General features: G+C 50.0%; 7 protein-coding genes across 18 annotated transcripts; 4 read left to right on the top strand and 3 right to left on the bottom strand.

Moving 5' to 3' along the window:
* Nucleotides 1-268: 268 nt before the first annotated feature.
* FOIG_01372 (uncharacterized protein) lies at nucleotides 269-3,836 on the top strand. 4 transcript variants are annotated; one of them, XM_031198198.1, is made up of 4 exons: nucleotides 334-577; nucleotides 649-1,364; nucleotides 1,415-3,276; nucleotides 3,338-3,692. In XM_031198198.1, the coding sequence occupies exons 2-4, from the start codon at nucleotides 905-907 to the stop codon at nucleotides 3,374-3,376; spliced, it is 2,361 nt and encodes a 786-aa protein (XP_031073965.1). In that variant the 5' UTR covers nucleotides 334-577; nucleotides 649-904; the 3' UTR covers nucleotides 3,377-3,692. The 4 variants fall into 4 exon arrangements, with proteins under 4 accessions (XP_031073964.1, XP_031073966.1, XP_031073965.1 ...); XM_031198197.1 differs by having other exon boundaries at nucleotides 269-1,364; nucleotides 3,338-3,836; XM_031198200.1 differs by having other exon boundaries at nucleotides 1,415-3,692.
* FOIG_01371 (histidine biosynthesis trifunctional protein) lies at nucleotides 1,839-6,515 on the bottom strand. The gene is made up of 2 exons (XM_031198196.1): nucleotides 4,018-6,515; nucleotides 1,839-3,964 (listed from the first exon to the last, which is right to left on the bottom strand). Exons 1-2 carry the CDS (start codon nucleotides 6,383-6,385, stop codon nucleotides 3,771-3,773), a joined length of 2,562 nt encoding a protein of 853 aa, XP_031073963.1. The 5' UTR covers nucleotides 6,386-6,515; the 3' UTR covers nucleotides 1,839-3,770.
* Nucleotides 6,516-6,608: 93 nt separating this feature from the next.
* Nucleotides 6,609-8,450, top strand: FOIG_01370 (transcription initiation factor TFIID subunit 9B). Its single transcript, XM_031198195.1, has one exon. It carries the CDS (start codon nucleotides 7,175-7,177, stop codon nucleotides 7,934-7,936), a length of 762 nt encoding a protein of 253 aa, XP_031073962.1. The 5' UTR covers nucleotides 6,609-7,174; the 3' UTR covers nucleotides 7,937-8,450.
* On the bottom strand, nucleotides 6,895-9,949 carry FOIG_01369 (mitochondrial-processing peptidase subunit beta). 2 transcript variants are annotated; one of them, XM_031198193.1, is made up of 5 exons: nucleotides 9,709-9,949; nucleotides 9,508-9,633; nucleotides 9,380-9,457; nucleotides 8,644-9,329; nucleotides 6,895-8,593 (listed from the first exon to the last, which is right to left on the bottom strand). In XM_031198193.1, exons 1-5 carry the CDS (start codon nucleotides 9,853-9,855, stop codon nucleotides 8,206-8,208), a joined length of 1,425 nt encoding a protein of 474 aa, XP_031073960.1. In that variant the 5' UTR covers nucleotides 9,856-9,949; the 3' UTR covers nucleotides 6,895-8,205. The 2 variants fall into 2 exon arrangements, with proteins under 2 accessions (XP_031073960.1, XP_031073961.1); XM_031198194.1 differs by having other exon boundaries at nucleotides 9,380-9,633.
* Nucleotides 9,950-10,119: 170 nt separating this feature from the next.
* FOIG_01368 (uncharacterized protein) lies at nucleotides 10,120-13,458 on the top strand. Of its 4 annotated transcripts, none has more exons than XM_031198190.1 (7): nucleotides 10,120-10,170; nucleotides 10,227-10,954; nucleotides 11,026-11,224; nucleotides 11,269-11,482; nucleotides 11,536-12,546; nucleotides 12,597-12,989; nucleotides 13,041-13,449. In XM_031198190.1, exons 2-7 carry the CDS (start codon nucleotides 10,302-10,304, stop codon nucleotides 13,247-13,249), a joined length of 2,679 nt encoding a protein of 892 aa, XP_031073957.1. In that variant the 5' UTR covers nucleotides 10,120-10,170; nucleotides 10,227-10,301; the 3' UTR covers nucleotides 13,250-13,449. The 4 variants fall into 4 exon arrangements, with proteins under 4 accessions (XP_031073957.1, XP_031073958.1, XP_031073956.1 ...); XM_031198191.1 differs by having other exon boundaries at nucleotides 10,120-10,271; nucleotides 10,341-10,954; XM_031198189.1 differs by having other exon boundaries at nucleotides 10,120-10,954; nucleotides 13,041-13,458.
* A 26-nt stretch (nucleotides 13,459-13,484) lies between these two features.
* On the top strand, nucleotides 13,485-15,973 carry FOIG_01367 (inosine-5'-monophosphate dehydrogenase IMD4). 3 transcript variants are annotated; one of them, XM_031198186.1, is made up of 3 exons: nucleotides 13,485-14,229; nucleotides 14,427-15,372; nucleotides 15,424-15,973. In XM_031198186.1, exons 1-3 carry the CDS (start codon nucleotides 13,770-13,772, stop codon nucleotides 15,614-15,616), a joined length of 1,599 nt encoding a protein of 532 aa, XP_031073953.1. In that variant the 5' UTR covers nucleotides 13,485-13,769; the 3' UTR covers nucleotides 15,617-15,973. The 3 variants fall into 3 exon arrangements, with proteins under 3 accessions (XP_031073953.1, XP_031073954.1, XP_031073955.1); XM_031198187.1 differs by having other exon boundaries at nucleotides 14,427-15,973; XM_031198188.1 differs by having other exon boundaries at nucleotides 13,574-15,372; nucleotides 15,424-15,885.
* Nucleotides 14,249-18,018, bottom strand: FOIG_01366 (uncharacterized protein). 3 transcript variants are annotated; one of them, XM_031198184.1, is made up of 4 exons: nucleotides 17,187-18,018; nucleotides 17,015-17,129; nucleotides 15,415-16,960; nucleotides 14,278-15,356 (listed from the first exon to the last, which is right to left on the bottom strand). In XM_031198184.1, the coding sequence occupies exons 1-3, from the start codon at nucleotides 17,299-17,301 to the stop codon at nucleotides 16,597-16,599; spliced, it is 594 nt and encodes a 197-aa protein (XP_031073951.1). In that variant the 5' UTR covers nucleotides 17,302-18,018; the 3' UTR covers nucleotides 14,278-15,356; nucleotides 15,415-16,596. The 3 variants fall into 3 exon arrangements, with proteins under 3 accessions (XP_031073950.1, XP_031073952.1, XP_031073951.1); XM_031198183.1 differs by having other exon boundaries at nucleotides 14,249-16,960; XM_031198185.1 differs by having other exon boundaries at nucleotides 14,249-16,960; nucleotides 17,015-17,740.
* Between the last annotated feature and the right edge of the window lie 242 nt (nucleotides 18,019-18,260).

The following is an 18,260-nucleotide window of genomic DNA, read 5'->3' as shown; positions in this document are numbered from 1 at the left end:
TCAGGTTTATAGAAACCTCTTACAAAAAAGTATCCGAAAACCGAATGATTCGAGTCTTAACTCGGCAACTTAGTCCGCCTGAGCCGTTCATGTGATAGATTCTGCTGGGGCATCCATCATCCATCATGATTCTGGCGGACGTCTAGACCCCTGCGAGCTGCGGGTAGCGCCTTTGTACCTGGTACTACGGCAGTGTCATGTTGGGGCGCCCCTCATGGCATTTCTGTTACAGTGACTTCGTCATTCTTAGCTGACTGCAGGCGGTTTCTATGCTTGTATGAGGTGTGCCGTGGCACGGGAGTAAGACGCCTCCAAATTATGATGAAATTACTACACATTCGTTTCTGTGATGTCTCAATCCGAATAACTTCAGTTTGTTGTTGTCTAGAATTTCGAAATTCCAAGTAAAAAGCACTTCTCCAATTCTGGTGACGTCTTCACCTGATCTAATCGACTCGGCGACTGGGGTAAGAAAAAAAAAAGTGACCAGGCCAAGCCCGCTCAACCACAGCAAGCGTCTCTTTGTACTCGGTACCTCCGTTGTTTGTCTTGCGCTCAACCCGCCTCAAACCAATCTGTACCTGCACCTACTCCCCCAACATTTCACATTCCATTCCATCTTTTTCTGCTCTGTCTAACTCACCTTAGAATTTCGACTGCATACCTCTGAATCGCCTTACGCTTAAGTTTCCCATCCGTATTCAGATAAACTTCTTTTAGGGCCCCGGGCTCTTGTCACCTGCTGCTGTTTCGTTTCCTTTCGGGAGCTTCTCAGTGTCATTGAGCCCTTCAGATCGTCGTCTTATATCCCCCGCGACAAGCCGCTCCAGCTTCTCCAACTCGCGATCAACACCGGCAACAGAAAAATCTCTTCCATACGACGTTCTCTGCCGTAAGAGGCAAGATGCAATACGTGCGCGGCCTCAGCGAGTCGGTCTCGACAGCCTGGAATTCAATCAACCCCGCGACTCTCAGTGGTGCTATTGATGTCATTGTTGTCGAACACGAAGATGGCACTCTGGTCTGCTCGCCGTTCCATGTCCGATTCGGAAAGTTCTCTCTCCTGAGGCCGTCGGATAAGAAAGTCGAATTCAAGGTCAATGGCGTCAAACAAAGCTATTCCATGAAACTCGGCGAAGGCGGCGAGGCCTTCTTCGTCTTCGAGACCACAGACAGGATCCCACAGTCGCTGCAGACATCGCCGCTCGTTTCCCCCGCTTCCAGTCCTGCGAGCAGTCCACCGCTCAACCCGGAACAGTCAGAATCTGGTTTGCAGGAGCCAGAAGCGTTCGAGCTTGACGCTTCAGAGTCCAAGCTGCGACGACCGCTCCCGTCCGTGCTCTATAAGAAAGACAATGACAATGGTAGGCATAAGCTGTCCTCTTCCATCAAACATAGGTTAACACTGGAGCAGGCTTGATCACCCCTCTTTCGACTTCTCCAGAGTTATCCAGCGCCCGCCCAGCGTCCGGCGACTGGTCTTCAAAGGTGCCCCGACCACATAGTGACGATATTCTCCGTGCCAGTGCTAGAAGCCGAGGTCTAGACGGAAACAGTTCCGCCGATGACGATGAGCATGTTGCTTCTGAACGATCCTCTAGTCCTCCGCCTCTGGCACCGGGCGAGGCACTCGAACGTGCAAGGGCCTTGTCTAAGGGACTCTCTGCCGCAAGTATACCCACAAAGGTCACAGACAGCGGTGATTTGATGCTGGACATGAATGGGTTCAAGGGAAACGAGGAGGACATTCTTCGGGCTGAAATTCTGGCTCGCCAGATTCTTTCCGAAGAGTTGGATGGAAACTATGACATCGGCGCACTCATTGGCTTCGATGAGCAGGGAAACCTATGGATTTACAGCAGTGAGGAGGCCAAGCAGGCTGCTATGAACAAGACTATCGAGGCGTCTCTGCAGTCGCACCGTAGGGCTACTGCAGCCGATGCTATTTCTGATCCCGGTTATCAGAGTGACAGCAGCGATGCAACTGCTTCTCCTATTCTATTGCATCGAAGAGCCGAGTCCGACGCTGGTCCTATGGACTTGCAAACTCCTCCCCGCACCCCGCCGAGCTCATCGGGCCATGCAGGAGATCCCAACAGGAATTACGCCAAGACCTTGCGATTGACTAGTCAGCAGCTCAAGGATCTGAAGCTTCAGCCAGGCGCGAACTCGATGGCTTTCACTGTCAACCGAGCTACCTGCAAAGCAAACATGTACCTCTGGAGACATGAGACGCCTGTTGTCATCTCAGACATTGACGGTACCATTACCAAGTCGGATGCCCTTGGCCACGTGTTGAACATGATTGGCCGTGACTGGACTCACTCAGGTGTGGCTAAGTTGTACAGCGATATTTCCGCCAATGGTTATAATATCATGTACCTTACCAGTCGATCCGTTGGACAATCAGACACTACAAGAGCCTACCTGGCGGGTATCGTTCAGGATGGCTACAGGATGCCGCCCGGACCTACGATCCTGTCGCCCGATAGAACCATGGCTGCATTGAGGCGAGAGGTTTACCTTCGCAAACCCCACATCTTCAAGATGGCAACTCTTCGAGATATTCGAAACTTATACGGCCCAGATCGTCATCCCTTTTATGCTGGTTACGGAAATCGTTTGACCGATCAAATCTCTTACCGGACCGTCGATGTCCCTCGAAACCGCATTTTCACCATCAATTCCAACTCTGAAGTGTCACTTGATCTACTGACACTCAACAAGCTCAAGATGAGCTACGTGAATATCAACGAAGTCGTTGACCATTACTTCCCTCCCGTGAGCACACTGGTAAAAGGTGGCGGCGAGGAGTACACGGATTTCACGTACTGGAGAGATGATCCTCTTGCCATGGCTGACTTTTCAGCAAGCGAGAGTGATGATGACGATGACGAGGACGGCCCAGGAGGACCTACCAGCGAGTATGGTGATGATGAAGAGGAGTATGACGATGAGGATGGCGAAATAGATGAAGATGTGGACGAGATCGGTGAAGGGCTTGCCGATAGTTACATCTCTCGAGCATCTATGGATGAGTTTGCCGAAGCCGCAAGTGTCTTGGGCGGTAGCGTCGACGAAGAGCGACTCAAGGCGTCTATGACACGCGACTTGAAAGAAACTTACGACGAGGACGATGAAGATGAGATTTACGAAGATGGCGAGGAAGGCCGTCAAGATGAAGACGAGGGCGACGGAACCTCTGACGCTGCTCCCATTGGACAACGGCGTCAAGGTCAGCTTAAGGAGGACGTTCTCGCCCAACACATAACAGGGGTTGGTCATCTCACCATTGAGAAATGAAGTGAAGTGAAGGAAAGCTAAGTATCACGAACAGGCCACCGAGGCTGTTGCTGCTGCTCCCAACAGGCAGTAAGGTGTAACGAATTCAAAGGCGTTTCTTTTTAGAGTGTTTATGGGTTGTTTTTCATAGACATTGATGGCGAGAGTTTTATCTGAACGAATAAGAGGAGATGGATAAAGGTGAACTGAGAAGAAAGGGTTTTTACATATTGAGGCATAGCGTGGCGTTGAGCATTTCATTGTACTTGTAGTGATTACATCATGGCATTCTGACAGACAAAAGCTTTTGTTGTTTGACAGGCTAGAAATACTACTTGAGCAAGCTGCATTTTATTCTTAAGCACCCGTGGTCTGTCAAGCTTGTGCATATTGAAACAACATCTAGTCCCAAGTCCGCGCCCCTATCCTAAAGAAAACCCATCTGTTATCTACATACGCCCTTTTCCCTTTTTGTCTGTCCCAGTCTACTACTGTTGCTTCAAATAGTTAAGTCGGATCTCCACAGCCCTTCTATGAGCCTCAAGCTCCTCGACCTTAGCCAGTTGCATGACGGCGGTACCAACATTCTTGAGACCTTCAGCAGTAAGGTTGGAGCTGGTAATGTGCTTCTGGAATGAGCCCAAGTTGACACCAGAGTATTGCTTGGCGAAGCCATAAGTAGCTGTGAAAGTTGTTAGCATCAGTCGTATACCACAAACTAATGGGAGAACTTACGCAAAGAGTGGTTGACACCAGCAGAGTAGTCGCCAACACTCTCAGGGGTCCAGTGACCAACAAACACACTGCCAGCGTTCATGACTTGATCAACAGCTTTCTCGGCATCCTTGATTTGAAGGATGAGATGTTCAGGGGCGTACTCGTTGCTGATGCGCATGGCCTCTTCAATGTCCTTGACCTGAACAGTGACCGAGTGAGCGATAGATCCTCGGACGATATCGACACGAGGAAGGGCAAGGGCCTGTTTGTGAACTTCATCTTCAATAGCCTGGAGCTCCTGCTCACTTAGGCCAACAGCAAGCAGAATAACCTGACTATCAACACCGTGCTCGGCTTGAGAGAGAAGATCGGAGGCAACAAAAGCAGGGTTGGCATCCTTGTCAGCAACAACAAGAACTTCAGAGGGTCCAGCAGGCATATCAATACCGCAACCAGCATTGGTGTCGTTGCTGACGTGCATCTTGGCCGCAGTCACAAATTGGTTACCAGGTCCAAGAATCTTGTCAACCTTGGTGACGCTCTCCGTACCATAAGCCAAGGCGGCAACAGCCTGAGCACCACCAGCCAGGACAATGCTCTCAGCGCCAACCTTGTGAGCGACGTATACAATCTCAGGGGTAATGCGGCCATCAGATCTGGGAGGTGAGGCAAATACAATCTTCTGGCAACCAGCCACCATAGCTGGAACTCCAAGCATCAGAGCAGTACTGGGGAGAACAGCGGTTCCACCAGGAATGTAGAGACCGACTCGCTCAATAGGTCTCGAGAAGCGGCTGCAGACAATGCCAGGCATAGTCTCAACCTGGAGAGACTTCTCCTCCTGCTGTGCAGAGTGGAACTTTCGGATATTCTCAAAAGAGACGTCAATAGCTTCAATGGTCTCAGGCGAGATATCCATAAGCTCCTTGGGGAAGGGAGCCTTCAGCACAGGCGATGTCAACGAAGTGGCCTTCTCAAACTTGTGGGTGTAAGACAGAACAGCCTTGTCGCCACCAGTTCGCACCTCCTCGATGATAGGCTGAATAATCTTCAAGATGGCGTCAGGGGATTTCTGAGAAGGTCTCTTGAGCTTCTCTACGAGATCGGCCTCGGAGATCTTTGAGGCATCAACTCGCTCCATAGCAATACGTCCATCAGCTGGCTTCTCAACCGCGGGCTGTGAGGGCTTCACAGGGGCTGCATCGGTCTTGATACCCTCCTTCTCCGCCCACTTGCCCTTGGCATTGCCTGTTCTACGCTTGACCTTCAAGCTCTTGGCGTCCAGGTTAGCCTCAATGTCTGCGAGGCTAACACCTGCGCCAACAGCCTTAGTTAAAGCAAAATAGATCAAATCAGCAGCTTCAAAAGCGATGTTCTCTTTGGTCTTGCCATCGCAGAGCTCCTCTGCCTCCTCCATGATCTTTGCTCGCAGAAGCTTCTCATCGGAGAATAAGCGGGCCGTGTAAGAACCCTCGGGAGCAGACTCCTTGCGAGACTTGAGTGTCTGTTCAAGTGCTGAGATGCCGTTGAGGTCTCCAAAGCAACCAAACTGCTGGAGATGGCAGAAACGGCCCTTCTGATTGACCACGAATTTGAGAGTGTCGTTGTCACAGTCGAGACCAATTCGCAACAGTTCCTGAGTGTCACCAGAAGTAAGTCCCTTCACCCAAAGACCACGTTTGCGACTCTGGTAAACTCCGGTTTGTGTCCTAAGAGCCTCCAGAATACTCTCCTCGCTGGTATAGGCGAGACCCAACGCGATCCCGGCATCATCGGTTACCACAGTAGGGATAAGGCCGTCAGATCGATCGGATTTCCAGTATGATGCGATAATCTTAGATAACAATAGTCGACTCGAATCGTTCTTGTCGGTCGTCAACCCTGTAGAAGGGATGATAGGGATTGCATTGGCCTTCTTGGCAATTTCGATGAACTTTTCGATATCGGTCTTGGGAGCTGGCTTAATGTAAAGGCTCTTGATCTTCTTGGCTGATGCTTCCTCAACAAACTTGTCGACGTCGCTGGATGAAATGTCGAAATCCTTTACCAATAGACCATTTTCGGAAGCTGTGGAAATGTCAAGGGAAGAAACAGTGGGAATGACTCTTGCGCCATATTCTGTATACTCTGAGTAGGACTCCGAAGCAACAAAAACCGTTCGAACCCCGCCATCGAGCAACGCAATCACATCGTCTGGGTTACTTAAACTTGTGGCATCCATGTGAGCATTGGTTCCGGCACTGGGGCGACCCCAATCCTTAGAAGCTGTCTCATAGAAAGGAGCTCCCAGAAGGGCAATCTCTTGACGAGTGAGGCCATCATTGGTAGCCTGGCCATTGGGGCTGCCAATGCTCACCAAGAATGGCAGCGGTAGGGTCGTTTCCATGTTTGTAATGAACCAGATGAATCAATTGGTGTCGATTATAGTCGAAAGCTTAGCATGGAGGTTGTTAAATCGAGTTGTTCATGAGTGAAGATCGATCGCCCGACGAAAAAGTTGAGGTGATGACTATGAGTCCTCCTGCATCGGCGACAAATGGTGGGGCACTCTTTACTCATTGCCCCTCAATCGTTCTTTCCTTGCTTGAAATCCGACTTCCGCCAGTGGCCACCTACCTACCTTAGACATATGATAATGAGGAAAGAAAGTGTGATTCAAGAGTTCCTGCCGTTTTCACGTCATATCCAGTAATGGCCTCTAAGACTAACTCAGTTAGGATCACTACCTTATTCTGTCATCTAGACCATTATTATAAGGTTATTTTGATCCCGTCACTCTCATGACTTTGTTCTTTAGGAAAGCTCTTTCATCGCAATGAGCGCACAAGAATTTAAGGTGTGGTCTGTGCACCCATCGCTACCAGATCACGTCTCGGATTATCGAAACCTCCGGCTAAAGCACGCGGCATGCGACTTCACCGTCGCAAAGGAAATAATTCGAGTTTCAATAAGCTCTCGACTTGGAACGTTAACTTTTACTGCATTTTTCCCAAATATCAAAGCACTCTCATTCACATACATCAGTTGTATTTTGTCAACTTCACTCATTCATAGTACGGGCGTCTCTCAGCCTTGCCAAACACGAACTCGAATGCTTCGCGTGATATCGCCTTGAGGCTTTCACAGACAGTCGCATCCGAGATACCTATTACGAAGCATTGCAGCATCGATCAAGATGTCATCAAGTCAACCACAAACAAACGGGGTTCCCGCCTCATCAGCAGGCACTTCGCAAACAGTACCAAACACACAAACCACTGCGGCCTCTTCTAGCCAACCTGCTGCTGCGGCCTCACAGAACGCACCTCCTCCTGCGCCATCAACAACCGCCCCTCGACCGCGCGACTCAAGGCTTATCGAACTACTGCTCACATCGCAAGGCGTCACCGCTTACGAGCCACGCGTTCCCCTCCTCCTTCTCGACTTCGCCTACCGTCATACCTCATCTGTTCTCAGCGATGCGCTACATCTTTCCGGCGACCCATATGTCACACAGGCCGGTTCTAAGCCATCAGCAAACGCTGGAGCAATCTCAGCACCTGCAGGCGACGCTGCAGTCACAGCCAATGCCGTTAAGCTCGCCATTGCTGCGCGACTCAGCTACCAGTTCCGCGGAGGAAACGCAGGTGGGGGAATTAGCAAAGACTACATGCAAGAACTTGCGCGCGAACGCAACAAGGTGGCACTGCCTAAAATTGTGCCCAGTGAATGGGGTGTGCGACTACCAAGCGAACGGTTCGTACTGAGTGGCACAAGTTGGGGACTGAAGGATGTATGGGATGAAGAGGACGATGAGGAAGAGGATCAAGGGGGTGATGCCATGGAGGGTATTGAGGGTCCCGAGCCTGAAGATATTGGCGGAGATGGAGTTGAGGGTGGGACAGTCGAGGATATGTTTGGTGAGGATGTCGACGAGGAGATGGCAGAGGAGGGCTAGGTGTCCATCTTCTCATCTAATCAATGATCATGACACAATACATTCTAATTCAAGGGAGATCATAGACGCTACCTCAGAAGCACTACAGACGCGATATGACAAAATTGCAATTAGCTACGGATGGCAGTACAGTCAAGACACAATTATCACAACTCCGTGTTACCTAGCATGAACAGAGGAAATCTTATGGTACACTAGGCCTGTAAACGGTATCTCATACACTCTATACCCTTATTTCGATTTTCACAATCCCATCAGCCCTCTCTACCTTAAAACTTGGGCTTCATGGTGTTGCGAAGTCTCTGGTAGTCGAAGAGACCCTCGATAGTTCCCACAGCGCTAACAGCAATATCCCGGTCCCAAAGTTTTCGGTTGGCGAAGTCCATGATATCCTTCTCGGTGATAGCATCAATCTTTCGCTCAATCTCGTTAGGGGCCATGCGGCGGCCGGTGGTGACGAGCTGTCGGCCAATGTCCTCAGCAACGGCTGTGGTGCCGTCGAGGGACAGGAGGATGGAGGCCTTGAGCTGAGCCTTGGCACGCTCGGTCTCGGCGGCGCTGACGTTGGTGCAGAGGCGCATCCACTCACGGATAGCGAAGTGGACAAGGTCGTCAACTCGGTCAGGCTTGTCGGAAACAAGGTAGATACCCCAGAGACTATGGCAAGTTAGTTACCTCAAAATTCATGGTATGACATCAAGACCTACCCAGTGTCGTTGTAGCTGGTGGAGAAGCTCATGAAACTGTTAGCGAGGTCGTGCTTGTGGACCCAGCCGCTGAGCTTGCTGCCCTGGTGGGGAGCCTGGCCAACAGCCTTGTCGTAGTTGCCAACAATAGCCTGAGCAACGAGGGCAGTGAAGTAGTCCTCAGAGTTCCAGCTGACACCCTCAACAGCGAGAGCAATGTTAGCAGTAGGCATGCCATCATCTCGGACACGGACGTCAGAGCCCATGAAGTCAGCCTTTTGCTTGGAGGCAAGGTAGGCGCTGGTCTGGGGAGCACTTGAGGGAAGACCGGAGAAGTGCTTCTCAGCGAGCTCGACGAGCTGCTCGTGAGGGATGCCACCGGCACCAACAAGAACCATACGGTCAGCAGTGTAGTTGTTCTTGATGTAGTCGGTGAGCTCTTTTCGGGTGATGTCGCGGATGTTCTGTCGAGGGCCAAGGATGGTGCGGCCAAGGGGCTGATGCTGGAAAGCGGTAGCGTGGAGGTGATCAAAAACAACCTCCTCAACCTGCTTCTCAACCTCCTCGGACTCTCGGAGAATAACGTCGCGCTCACGCTCGATGGCGGACTCCTCGAGCTTGGAGTTCTGGAGAATATCGGAGAGGATATCGACACACTGGGGAACATCAGAGTTGAAAGCCTTGGCAAAGTAGACGGTGTTCTCGCGCTGGACGGTCGTTAGCATCAGTCAATCCCGTATCCCTTCATCCGACTGACCGAAGTGTAGGCGTTCAGGTGACCACCCATGTTCTCAATCTCCAACTCCAATTGCTGCTGAGTTCGCTTGGCGGTACCCTGATTTCATTGTTAACGATTGGTCTCGGCCAATTGATGGGTTGTCGAACCTTGAAAGCGAGATGCTCAAGGAAGTGGGCGGTACCGTTGGTCTCGTCAGTCTCAGCCCGGGAACCGGCATCGATCCAGACACCGACGGTCGACGTTTGCGCAAAGGGCGAGTGCTCGGTAGCGACCTATCAGAAGGGCGTGTCAGGAAGCCATTCCCAAGTGGTTGTCGAGGCCAATTGACCTCGGATGATGATGCTCACAGTCAATCCATTCTTAAGAGTCGAAGTCTGAGTCTTGCCGACGGTAGAGGGAGTGGCAAAGCCTCGTGTGAAAGGAGCGGCGGCCGAAAGACCAGCACGGTTTCGCAGACCTCGCGAGAGGTTCAAAGCCAGTCTCCGGGACGCCATGACGCAGGTTTGGAGGGTCGACGCTGAATTGAGTGGTTTGATGAAATCTTTCGATCTGGCTCGGCTAGAAGCTTTACTGAGATAATTTGCAGCCTGAGCAATGAGGCGGAAGGCTTAGTCATTCCGGCCGTCCCCGAATCAGAACGACTCGAAACCAAAACCGGAGCCAATGAGAGGGGCTCATTACTAACCACTTCCAACTCCACTGGAACTCCACTATAATCCAACGCCTGTCCGTTTTCGTGAGCTTCTGTGACAATGCCTTGTAAACACGAACATCGTCACACAACATCAAACTTGTTGATGTGATTTTATGTCTGTTACCTTGATTCATACGTTTAAAATATTCACTAAATTTCATACATGAGAAGTCTGAATTTCTCAGTCAATTGGCTAAATAAACCTATTTCAATCAAGTCTGCTCCTCTTGTTCTCATTTCACTGCGATGCCTTCTGACAATTACAACTTTGGCGATGTCTTCCAGGCAATTTACATCGCCAAACAGAAGCCTTCGCCGCCGCCTGTTGCTGAAGACATGAAGGTTGTGTTGCAAAGCTTCCCGCCTCTCGGGAAAGTAACACCTGTCCAGGGCACAAAGGTCACTTTGACGGCTGTCCTTGAGATACCCAAGTTCCGTGCCACTGAGCCATGGGAAGCCTCAGTATGGCACTCAGTAGACGGCTCAGATTGGAAGGACTTGGAGGTAGCCTCCATCACAGAGACTGGAGTTCCTCAGACTCTCCAAGTACTGGATGATTCTATGGCACGATTCTATTTCACGTCTTCCTTCTCATTTACAGCATCTGTGCAATTCACTCTCAAGTTTCGACATAGTCCTGATGCAGACTGGAGATGGATCCGCGATGAACAGGGTCTCAATGATGGCTTGATTGTCAATGCTTCTAACAGGATTTCTTCTAGTGATCTCTCTGATTTAATTCCTGATCTTAACTCTCAAGACTGGAGTGTCAAGCCACGTTTGAGTCAATCACCTAGAACTTCACTCTGGTCACTCGAAGCAGTCATTCCAGCTGCAAATGGCGATGAATCTACGTACAGAGACATCAGTGTCGGTACTCCCTGGGGCTCTTTTGTCAGGTAAGTTCAGCTGAGTGACACGACGACGTACCGAAAATCCATTAGCGACCATGTTATCTGACCGGACATAGATGGTTTTCTCTTGTCAGACTATGGTCACCGTGGCTTGCACCTCGCCATGGGCACTCTCAATTTAACCTCGATAAAGATGCCATTCTCTGTTGCTTCTTAAGCCCCCAAGGTCAAAACCTAGTGTTCCTTGCCGTCGGCGGTGTCAGTCATGTCTTGTCAGTATTTCGAAGCGAGCCCAATGGAAAGCTTCAAGTTCATGTAAGTGTGTCTGATACAGCTTCCTGCAATATCTGACAATTCAGATCCGAAATGACGGTCTCTCCGAAGAAAAGGCCGTTATTCTTGTTTCGGTTGGAGACGATTTCGACTGCGCCATTGCATCTGTGATGTATCATGCTCGAGATATGGTTGCGGGAACAAAGAAGGCCAGCGATGAGTGGTCACAGGAGTTATCCGCATTGAAGAATGACTTCAAACCAGAGTGGCTAGAATACTGGTTTGATGGACTGGGTTTCTGTGTGTTCTTGAGTATGGTCAACTTCGAAGGACCACGAACTAATGATTCACAGGCACATGGAACGCTCTGGGGCAACGACTGACAGACCAGAAAATATTCGACGCTCTCGATAAGCTTTCTGAGCACAACATCCAAGTATCGAGTCTCATCATTGATGACAACTGGCAGTCGATCGATTATCGCGGCCCCAGCCAGTTTCAATATGGCTGGAATGATTTTGAAGCGGAGCCCAAGGCATTTCCCAAAGGCTTGAAATCCACCATATCTCATATTCGACAGAACCATCCACATATTCAACACATTGCTGTTTGGCATGCCCTCCTGGGCTACTGGGGTGGCATTGCCCCTGACGGCAAGCTTGCCAAGACATACAAGACTATCGAAGTGACACGGGAAGATGCTGACCGCCGAAACCTTCCGTTAGGTGGGAAGATGACGGTGATCGCACAAGAAGATGTGAATCGATTCTATGATGACTTTTATCGATTCCTTTCGGATGCCGGTATCGATGCTGTTAAGACGGACGCGCAGTTCATGATCGACACGTGGATTGAAGCCTCCCCTCGCCGAGATCTGATCAATACGTACCTCGATGCGTGGACCATCTCGACACTTCGTCACTTCAGTGCCAAGGCGATATCATGTATGTCGCAGTTCCCGGAGGCACTCTTCCACTCGCAGATGCCAACCAATCGGCCTACCATTCTTGTACGAAACTCTGACGACTTCTTCCCTGAGATTCCTGCTTCACATCCCTGGCACGTGTGGACAAATGCGCACAATGCTATTTTCATGCAGCATCTAAATGTTCTTCCGGATTGGGATATGTTCCAAACTGTACATGAGTATTCTGGATTTCATGCTGCGGCCAGATGTGTGAGCGGAGGTCCAATTTATATCACTGATGTTCCCGGTGAGCATGACATGGATCTTATTGAGCAAATGAGTGGTCACACCCCGCGGGGTAAGACTGTCATATTCCGGCCAAGCTCTTTAGGAAAGGCCGTTGACCCTTATATCGGATACGACGATGATTTACTCCTCAAGGTTGGAAGCTATCATGGTGAGAATTATCTAGAGGGAGGTGAGTAGTGTGTACTAATCATGATTCAGGAGCCTCACATACCGGAAGCCCTATTATGGCCATTTTCAATATCTCCTCTCGGCCATTGACTGAATTGGTTTCCCTTTCAGCGTTCCCTGGTGTGGTTCACGATCTTGAATATGTGGTTCGTGCTCATACCACGGGCAAGGTTTCTCATCCTACCAAGGTCGAGAGCCCAGAGTCACTATTTACTATCTCATTGCCTGTCAGAGGGTATGATATTCTCTCCGCCTTTCCTCTAACTCGCCTATCCAGCAAGAAGCATGGCAATGTCGTGATCTCGAATTTGGGCCTGCTGGGCAAGATGGCTGGCGCAGCAGCAATCCTCATGAGCGATGTTCAAGAGCGAGAGAATGGCCGTGCTTTGATTGATACGCGAGTTAAAGCATTTGGCATCCTAGGTAAGAAGTATTACTGTTTCTTCACGATGACTAAAATCTGACAATATTTAGGGATATTTGTCTCTACGCTCCCTTCTTTGACGATCGAAGGTGATTTCCTGATCACGGTTCAAGAAAAGGTGATACCCTTGCATACCGTGGCCATATCTAAGGTTGATACTCGCGTACTTGAGATCGACATTGGAAAAGCCTGGAAGGAATTGGGTCTTGAAACTCGATGGGGAAATGACGTTGAAGTCAAGGTCTACTTCAGTTTGTGAAGGGTCTGTCACGATTGACAACTCACACATACTCAGGACTGAAGCACAACTTGCCAAACCCAATAAACACTTAGCTTATTCATTATCATAAGCCATACAAGTTCGCAAACAAGTGCAGTTTATCTATAATAAGACTTTAACACCACAGCTGCAGGGTAAGTCAATTTCAAAGTGGTGATAAAGAGCTTATTAATTTTAGCGATCTCGGCAAGAAAAACTAGCAGAGCTTCGAAGGAAAAAAAGAGGATGGCCCCACCTGTCTCGCGAGCCTTGACCAAGTTCATCCATTCAGAGAAGCAACTGCCCCTCCAAGTCGCCCCTCACCTTACAGGGTCCCGCGTCCCATAAAAAAGTTTTTGAAGCAGCACCACCAATTCTTTTCTCTCTTCTTTCTTTCGGGAAGAAGCGTTCTATCAATCTTAGCAGTCGATACTAAAGGCCAGAGCTTGCTTATCGACTCAACTCGCCTTCGACCTCACATTTCCATTCTTCTCGTCATATACTCTTTTATCTGCCAGTCATGTCTGCCTCAGTCCTTGACTACACCACAGCCCTCGAGGTGCTGAAGGAGTACAAGCAGAAGGATGGCCTCGACATCCACGAGCTTATGGACACAACCAAGCACGGTGGTCTTACCTACAATGACTTCCTGCTTCTACCCGGCTACATTGGCTTCGCTGCCTCTGAGGTCACTCTCGATGCGCCCATCACCAAGCGCATCACTCTCAAGACTCCCTTCGTCTCGTCTCCCATGGACACTGTCACAGAGCACGAGATGGCTATCCACATGGCTCTCCAGGGTGGTCTTGGTGTTATTCACCACAACTGCTCTCCTGAGGCTCAGGCCGATATGGTCCGCAAGGTCAAGCGATACGAGAACGGTTTCATCCTCGACCCTATCGTCATTGATCGCAACACCACTGTTGGTGAGGCCAAAGCTCTGAAGGAGAAGTGGGGTTTCGGTGGTTTCCCAGTCACTGGTAAGTGTTTTACAGCATTCTCACCTCTCACAAGATTGCATGATTATACACCCTTTTATATAACTTTCGTTCCACCGTATAGACTATTGTCATGGGGACTTTATTTACTATGATCAATCACACCACAACTCGTTGTTTTGTCATCTATGGTCGCATTGCCCCGCACAAGAATATTGGGCTGACAAGAAAAAATTTAGCCGACGGCAAGCTTGGTTCCAAGCTGCTTGGTATTGTTACCAACCGAGACCTCCAGTTCGAGGAGGACCTTGACCAGCCCGTCTCCAATGTCATGGTTACTGACCTTGTCACTGCTCCCGAGCACGTCACTCTCCTCGAAGCCAACAAGAGTCTTTCCAAGTCCAAGAAGGGCAAGCTGCCCATTGTCGACAAGGACTTCAACCTGGTCTCTATGATCTCTCGCTCCGATTTGACCAAGAACCAGCACTTCCCCAATGCCTCCAAGCTTCCCGACAGCAAGCAGCTCCTCTGCGCTGCTGCCATTGGCACTCGCCCCGAGGACAAGCTTCGCCTCAAGAAGCTGGTTGACGCTGGCCTTGACATCGTTATCCTTGACAGCTCTCAGGGTAACAGCATGTATCAGATTGAGATGATCAAGTGGGTGAAGAGTGAGTTCCCTGGTGTCGACGTCATTGGCGGAAACGTCGTGACTCGAGAGCAGGCTGCTTCTCTGATCGCTGCTGGTGTCGACGGTCTCCGAATCGGTATGGGCAGTGGTTCTGCCTGTATCACTCAGGAGGTTATGGCTGTCGGCCGTCCTCAGGCTGCCGCTGTCTACAGCGTCAGCCGGTTCGCTGCCCGCTTCGGTGTTCCTTGTATCGCCGATGGTGGTATCCAGAACGTTGGCCACATCGTCAAGGGCCTTGCTCTGGGTGCTTCTACCATCATGATGGGTGGTCTCTTGGCTGGTACCACTGAGTCTCCCGGCACCTCTTTCGTCTCCCGCGAGGGTAAGCTCGTCAAGGCTTACCGAGGCATGGGAAGTATCGATGCTATGCAGGACAAGAAGGCCGGCAACGGTGGTAAGGACAGCCAGAAGAGCAATGCTGGTACTGCCCGTTACTTTTCTGAGGGTGATAGCGTCCTGGTTGCTCAGGGTGTTTCTGGCGCTGTTGCTCACCGAGGGTAAGTCATAACCCAAAGCCGAATGGAACCGTGAATGCTAACATGCAATAGTTCGATCAACAAGTTTGTTCCCTATCTCGCTGCTGGTCTCAAGCACTCTCTCCAGGACAGTGGTATGACCAGCCTTAAGACTATGCACGAGAGTGCCGAGGCTGGTGAGCTGCGCTTCGAGCTTCGAACAGCCAGCGCCCAGTTGGAGGGCAACGTCAACATGGAGTCTTATGAGAAGAAGCTTTATGCGTAATGATATATGCTTGGAAAAAATGATGGGATGATGGAAAGGGATTCGGAAAAATGGACTGGTTTGTTTATATGCATTCAATTGCATTGGGGATTTGGGCACAAGATTCAGAAGGGTTTGATTTGGGTTGAGGGTAAAGGGCCTCTATAACCGTAGATCTGAATAGGCGTTTGTCCAACCACTATAGAGGTGCGGCGTGGGCGTTTTGCTGTCAGTCTGAAAAAACGACAGGGACAGAGATCATGAATGAAATTTTTATTGATACCCCCAGGATACTGAAGTGCTGCCGGTCTGTCCGAATTGTGATACATCTTGCGAGGATCAGAAGGGGAGATTAACGTCAGCACCAGTCCGTAAGTGTATATATCATTGAGCGATTGTACCAGTAAATTCTCAAGTATCGCTTAGTATGGCTTACATCTGATAATCCCCACTCTGATCTCACAAGCTGTGATTCCGAGCATCGGAATAGCTCTGTAACATGGAAATCGCCGAAATATCAAAGTGCACAGACCGTAATCCCGGGAAGCATCATTACATAGCGAAACAAAACCATACCTCGAAGGGGAAGGTCAAGTGGAATCATAAATGATAGCTTGCAAGGGTCTCTCGAGCTGAAGCGTGAAGGTTTTTTTTTTTTAGAGTTTCATTAATATTGTCTGCTGATTTTCCTTCGCCGAACTAGGCAATTCAAAAGAGAATGGGAGAAGAAGTGTGACGCTTTCATATGTGACTGAAAGGTGAACAGTAGATTATTCATTGAAGCAAATAATACATCGAAATAAATATAATATAAATAAGAAATGACCGTCTTCGTCACTGGGTATATAGGTATAATCCGTTGGCGCGTACCCGTCCGCGCTCAAAGTCAATTCACATGCCAGATATTTCTCTGATCGCCCCCTTCAAATGTATTTCTCTCTTTTTGTGGTGTCATATCGGTGTGAGGCTCCATCTTGCTGTACACTCCCTGGTCGAATGGCCTAATACTGGGGCTGCTGAGGGTTGTAAGTCTGCTGAGGTGGAGGGTAGGATCCCTGAGGCTGAGGAGAGTGGTAACCGTGCTGAGGAAGCTGATAATCGGGCTGAGGGGCCTGCTGCTGAGGGTTGGGCTTCTGATCATGATATTGCTGCTGCTGAGCAGGAGGAGATGTCGGCATGTGCATACCCTCCTTCTGAGCTTGGTAGCCCTGGGTGATAGGCCCCTGTGAGAGACGAGACTTGACTTCGTTGTCCTGCTGGATAAGAGCACAGCAAAGGCACCAGTAACTGACGCAGCAGTCGTTCATGCCACTGCCCTTGATGCCGAATCGCTCACGGATTTCACCACGCTTCATCATGGAGTAACTAGGAGCCGCGTATTAGTTGATGGTTTGAACAAGACTCCGGTAATCGTCTTACATCCAACCACAGCCAGTCACACAGTTGATCGCGCAGAATATAAGAGCATCGCTGTTGCAGGTATCGGCAGTCTGCATAGTAGGGTCTCTCATACGATCGGCGGTTTTACCCAAGACTATGGCGAGTTTGTCAGTCTTCCAATTGCAATCAATTTGTGACACAGATCACATACGGATGCAGGGGCAGAAAGTGCCGAGCAGGCAAGAGTCGCAGGGCGAGCAATTGCAGAGGTTGTTCTGCCATTCCTGGTTCTGGACATTAGGTCCCTGAGAGTACTGCTGGGCCATTGTGAATGATGCGTGAGTCAATTGGCCAAGTAATTGATTTATAGTTGAACAGAATTTGAGCCAAGAAGAAAGAGTGTGGGTTGAAGGAAGGAGGAGGAGGAAGAAGAACAACGGCCAAGAGGACGGCAACGGCGCCTTATGAGAGAAACTCGTACGGACAATCAACAGTCTCGGCACGGTACTCGCCTTTCGTTTCAGACTGGCGTATCACAAGCAAGCCCTCTCCTCTCAGAGCTTCAGCTCTAAGCCTCCACGTTAGCTAGGTCGCCCTTCATTTCAACGACAGGACAGGCAACAGGGGAGCCTAGCTAGAAGCCGTCTGACGCCTCGAGCTCAGAAACATGATGGAAAATCATCCCTTGGTTGCATGCAGCTACCGCATTGGCACCGACGCTATGTCTCACAAGCTGGCTGTGCAACTTGTACAACTCTGGACTGGACAAACCCGGCAAGCAGAATACTTTCCGAGTGCGGTGCTTCACGGTAGAGCTGCCTCCTAGAAAAGGTAGCTCAGCCACGGCTTCTGACTAGCGTCCTAGGGCTGACATGGTTGGTGTGTGGTGGTGGAGTGTGCTAGCAAAAAGGTCCTGGGCCCCCCCAGCGTGTCAGCCTTGGTGAAGGGATCTTTGCAGTTGCAGAAGATTAATGCCGCCCAAGCTGGTTAGTTGAACCGCTCATCATGAGGCCATCAGTCTTGAATTGGGTAGCTCTCACGGTCGTGTCCAGTCTTGCCCAGTCAGAGTCAAAAGGGTGTTGAGGACAGCTCTCAGCTTGGGCTTCAATATAGGTCAGACTAGACAAAGTTCGGCCACCACTGCGAAGATCATTCCACGACGATATTCTTAGAAAAGACGTGGACATCCCTTTAAAAGCTGGAACATCCAGAGTGATAGCGTCCCATCGAAGATGGGGCAATGCAATGCTTGGTATTTGCGGCTGAAGCGGGCCTGAACATGTAA

Source organism: Fusarium odoratissimum (genome assembly GCF_000260195.1).
Source record: "Fusarium odoratissimum NRRL 54006 unplaced genomic scaffold supercont1.1, whole genome shotgun sequence".
NCBI lineage: Eukaryota > Fungi > Ascomycota > Sordariomycetes > Hypocreales > Nectriaceae > Fusarium > Fusarium odoratissimum.
This window is presented reverse-complemented; position numbering and strand designations above follow the sequence as displayed.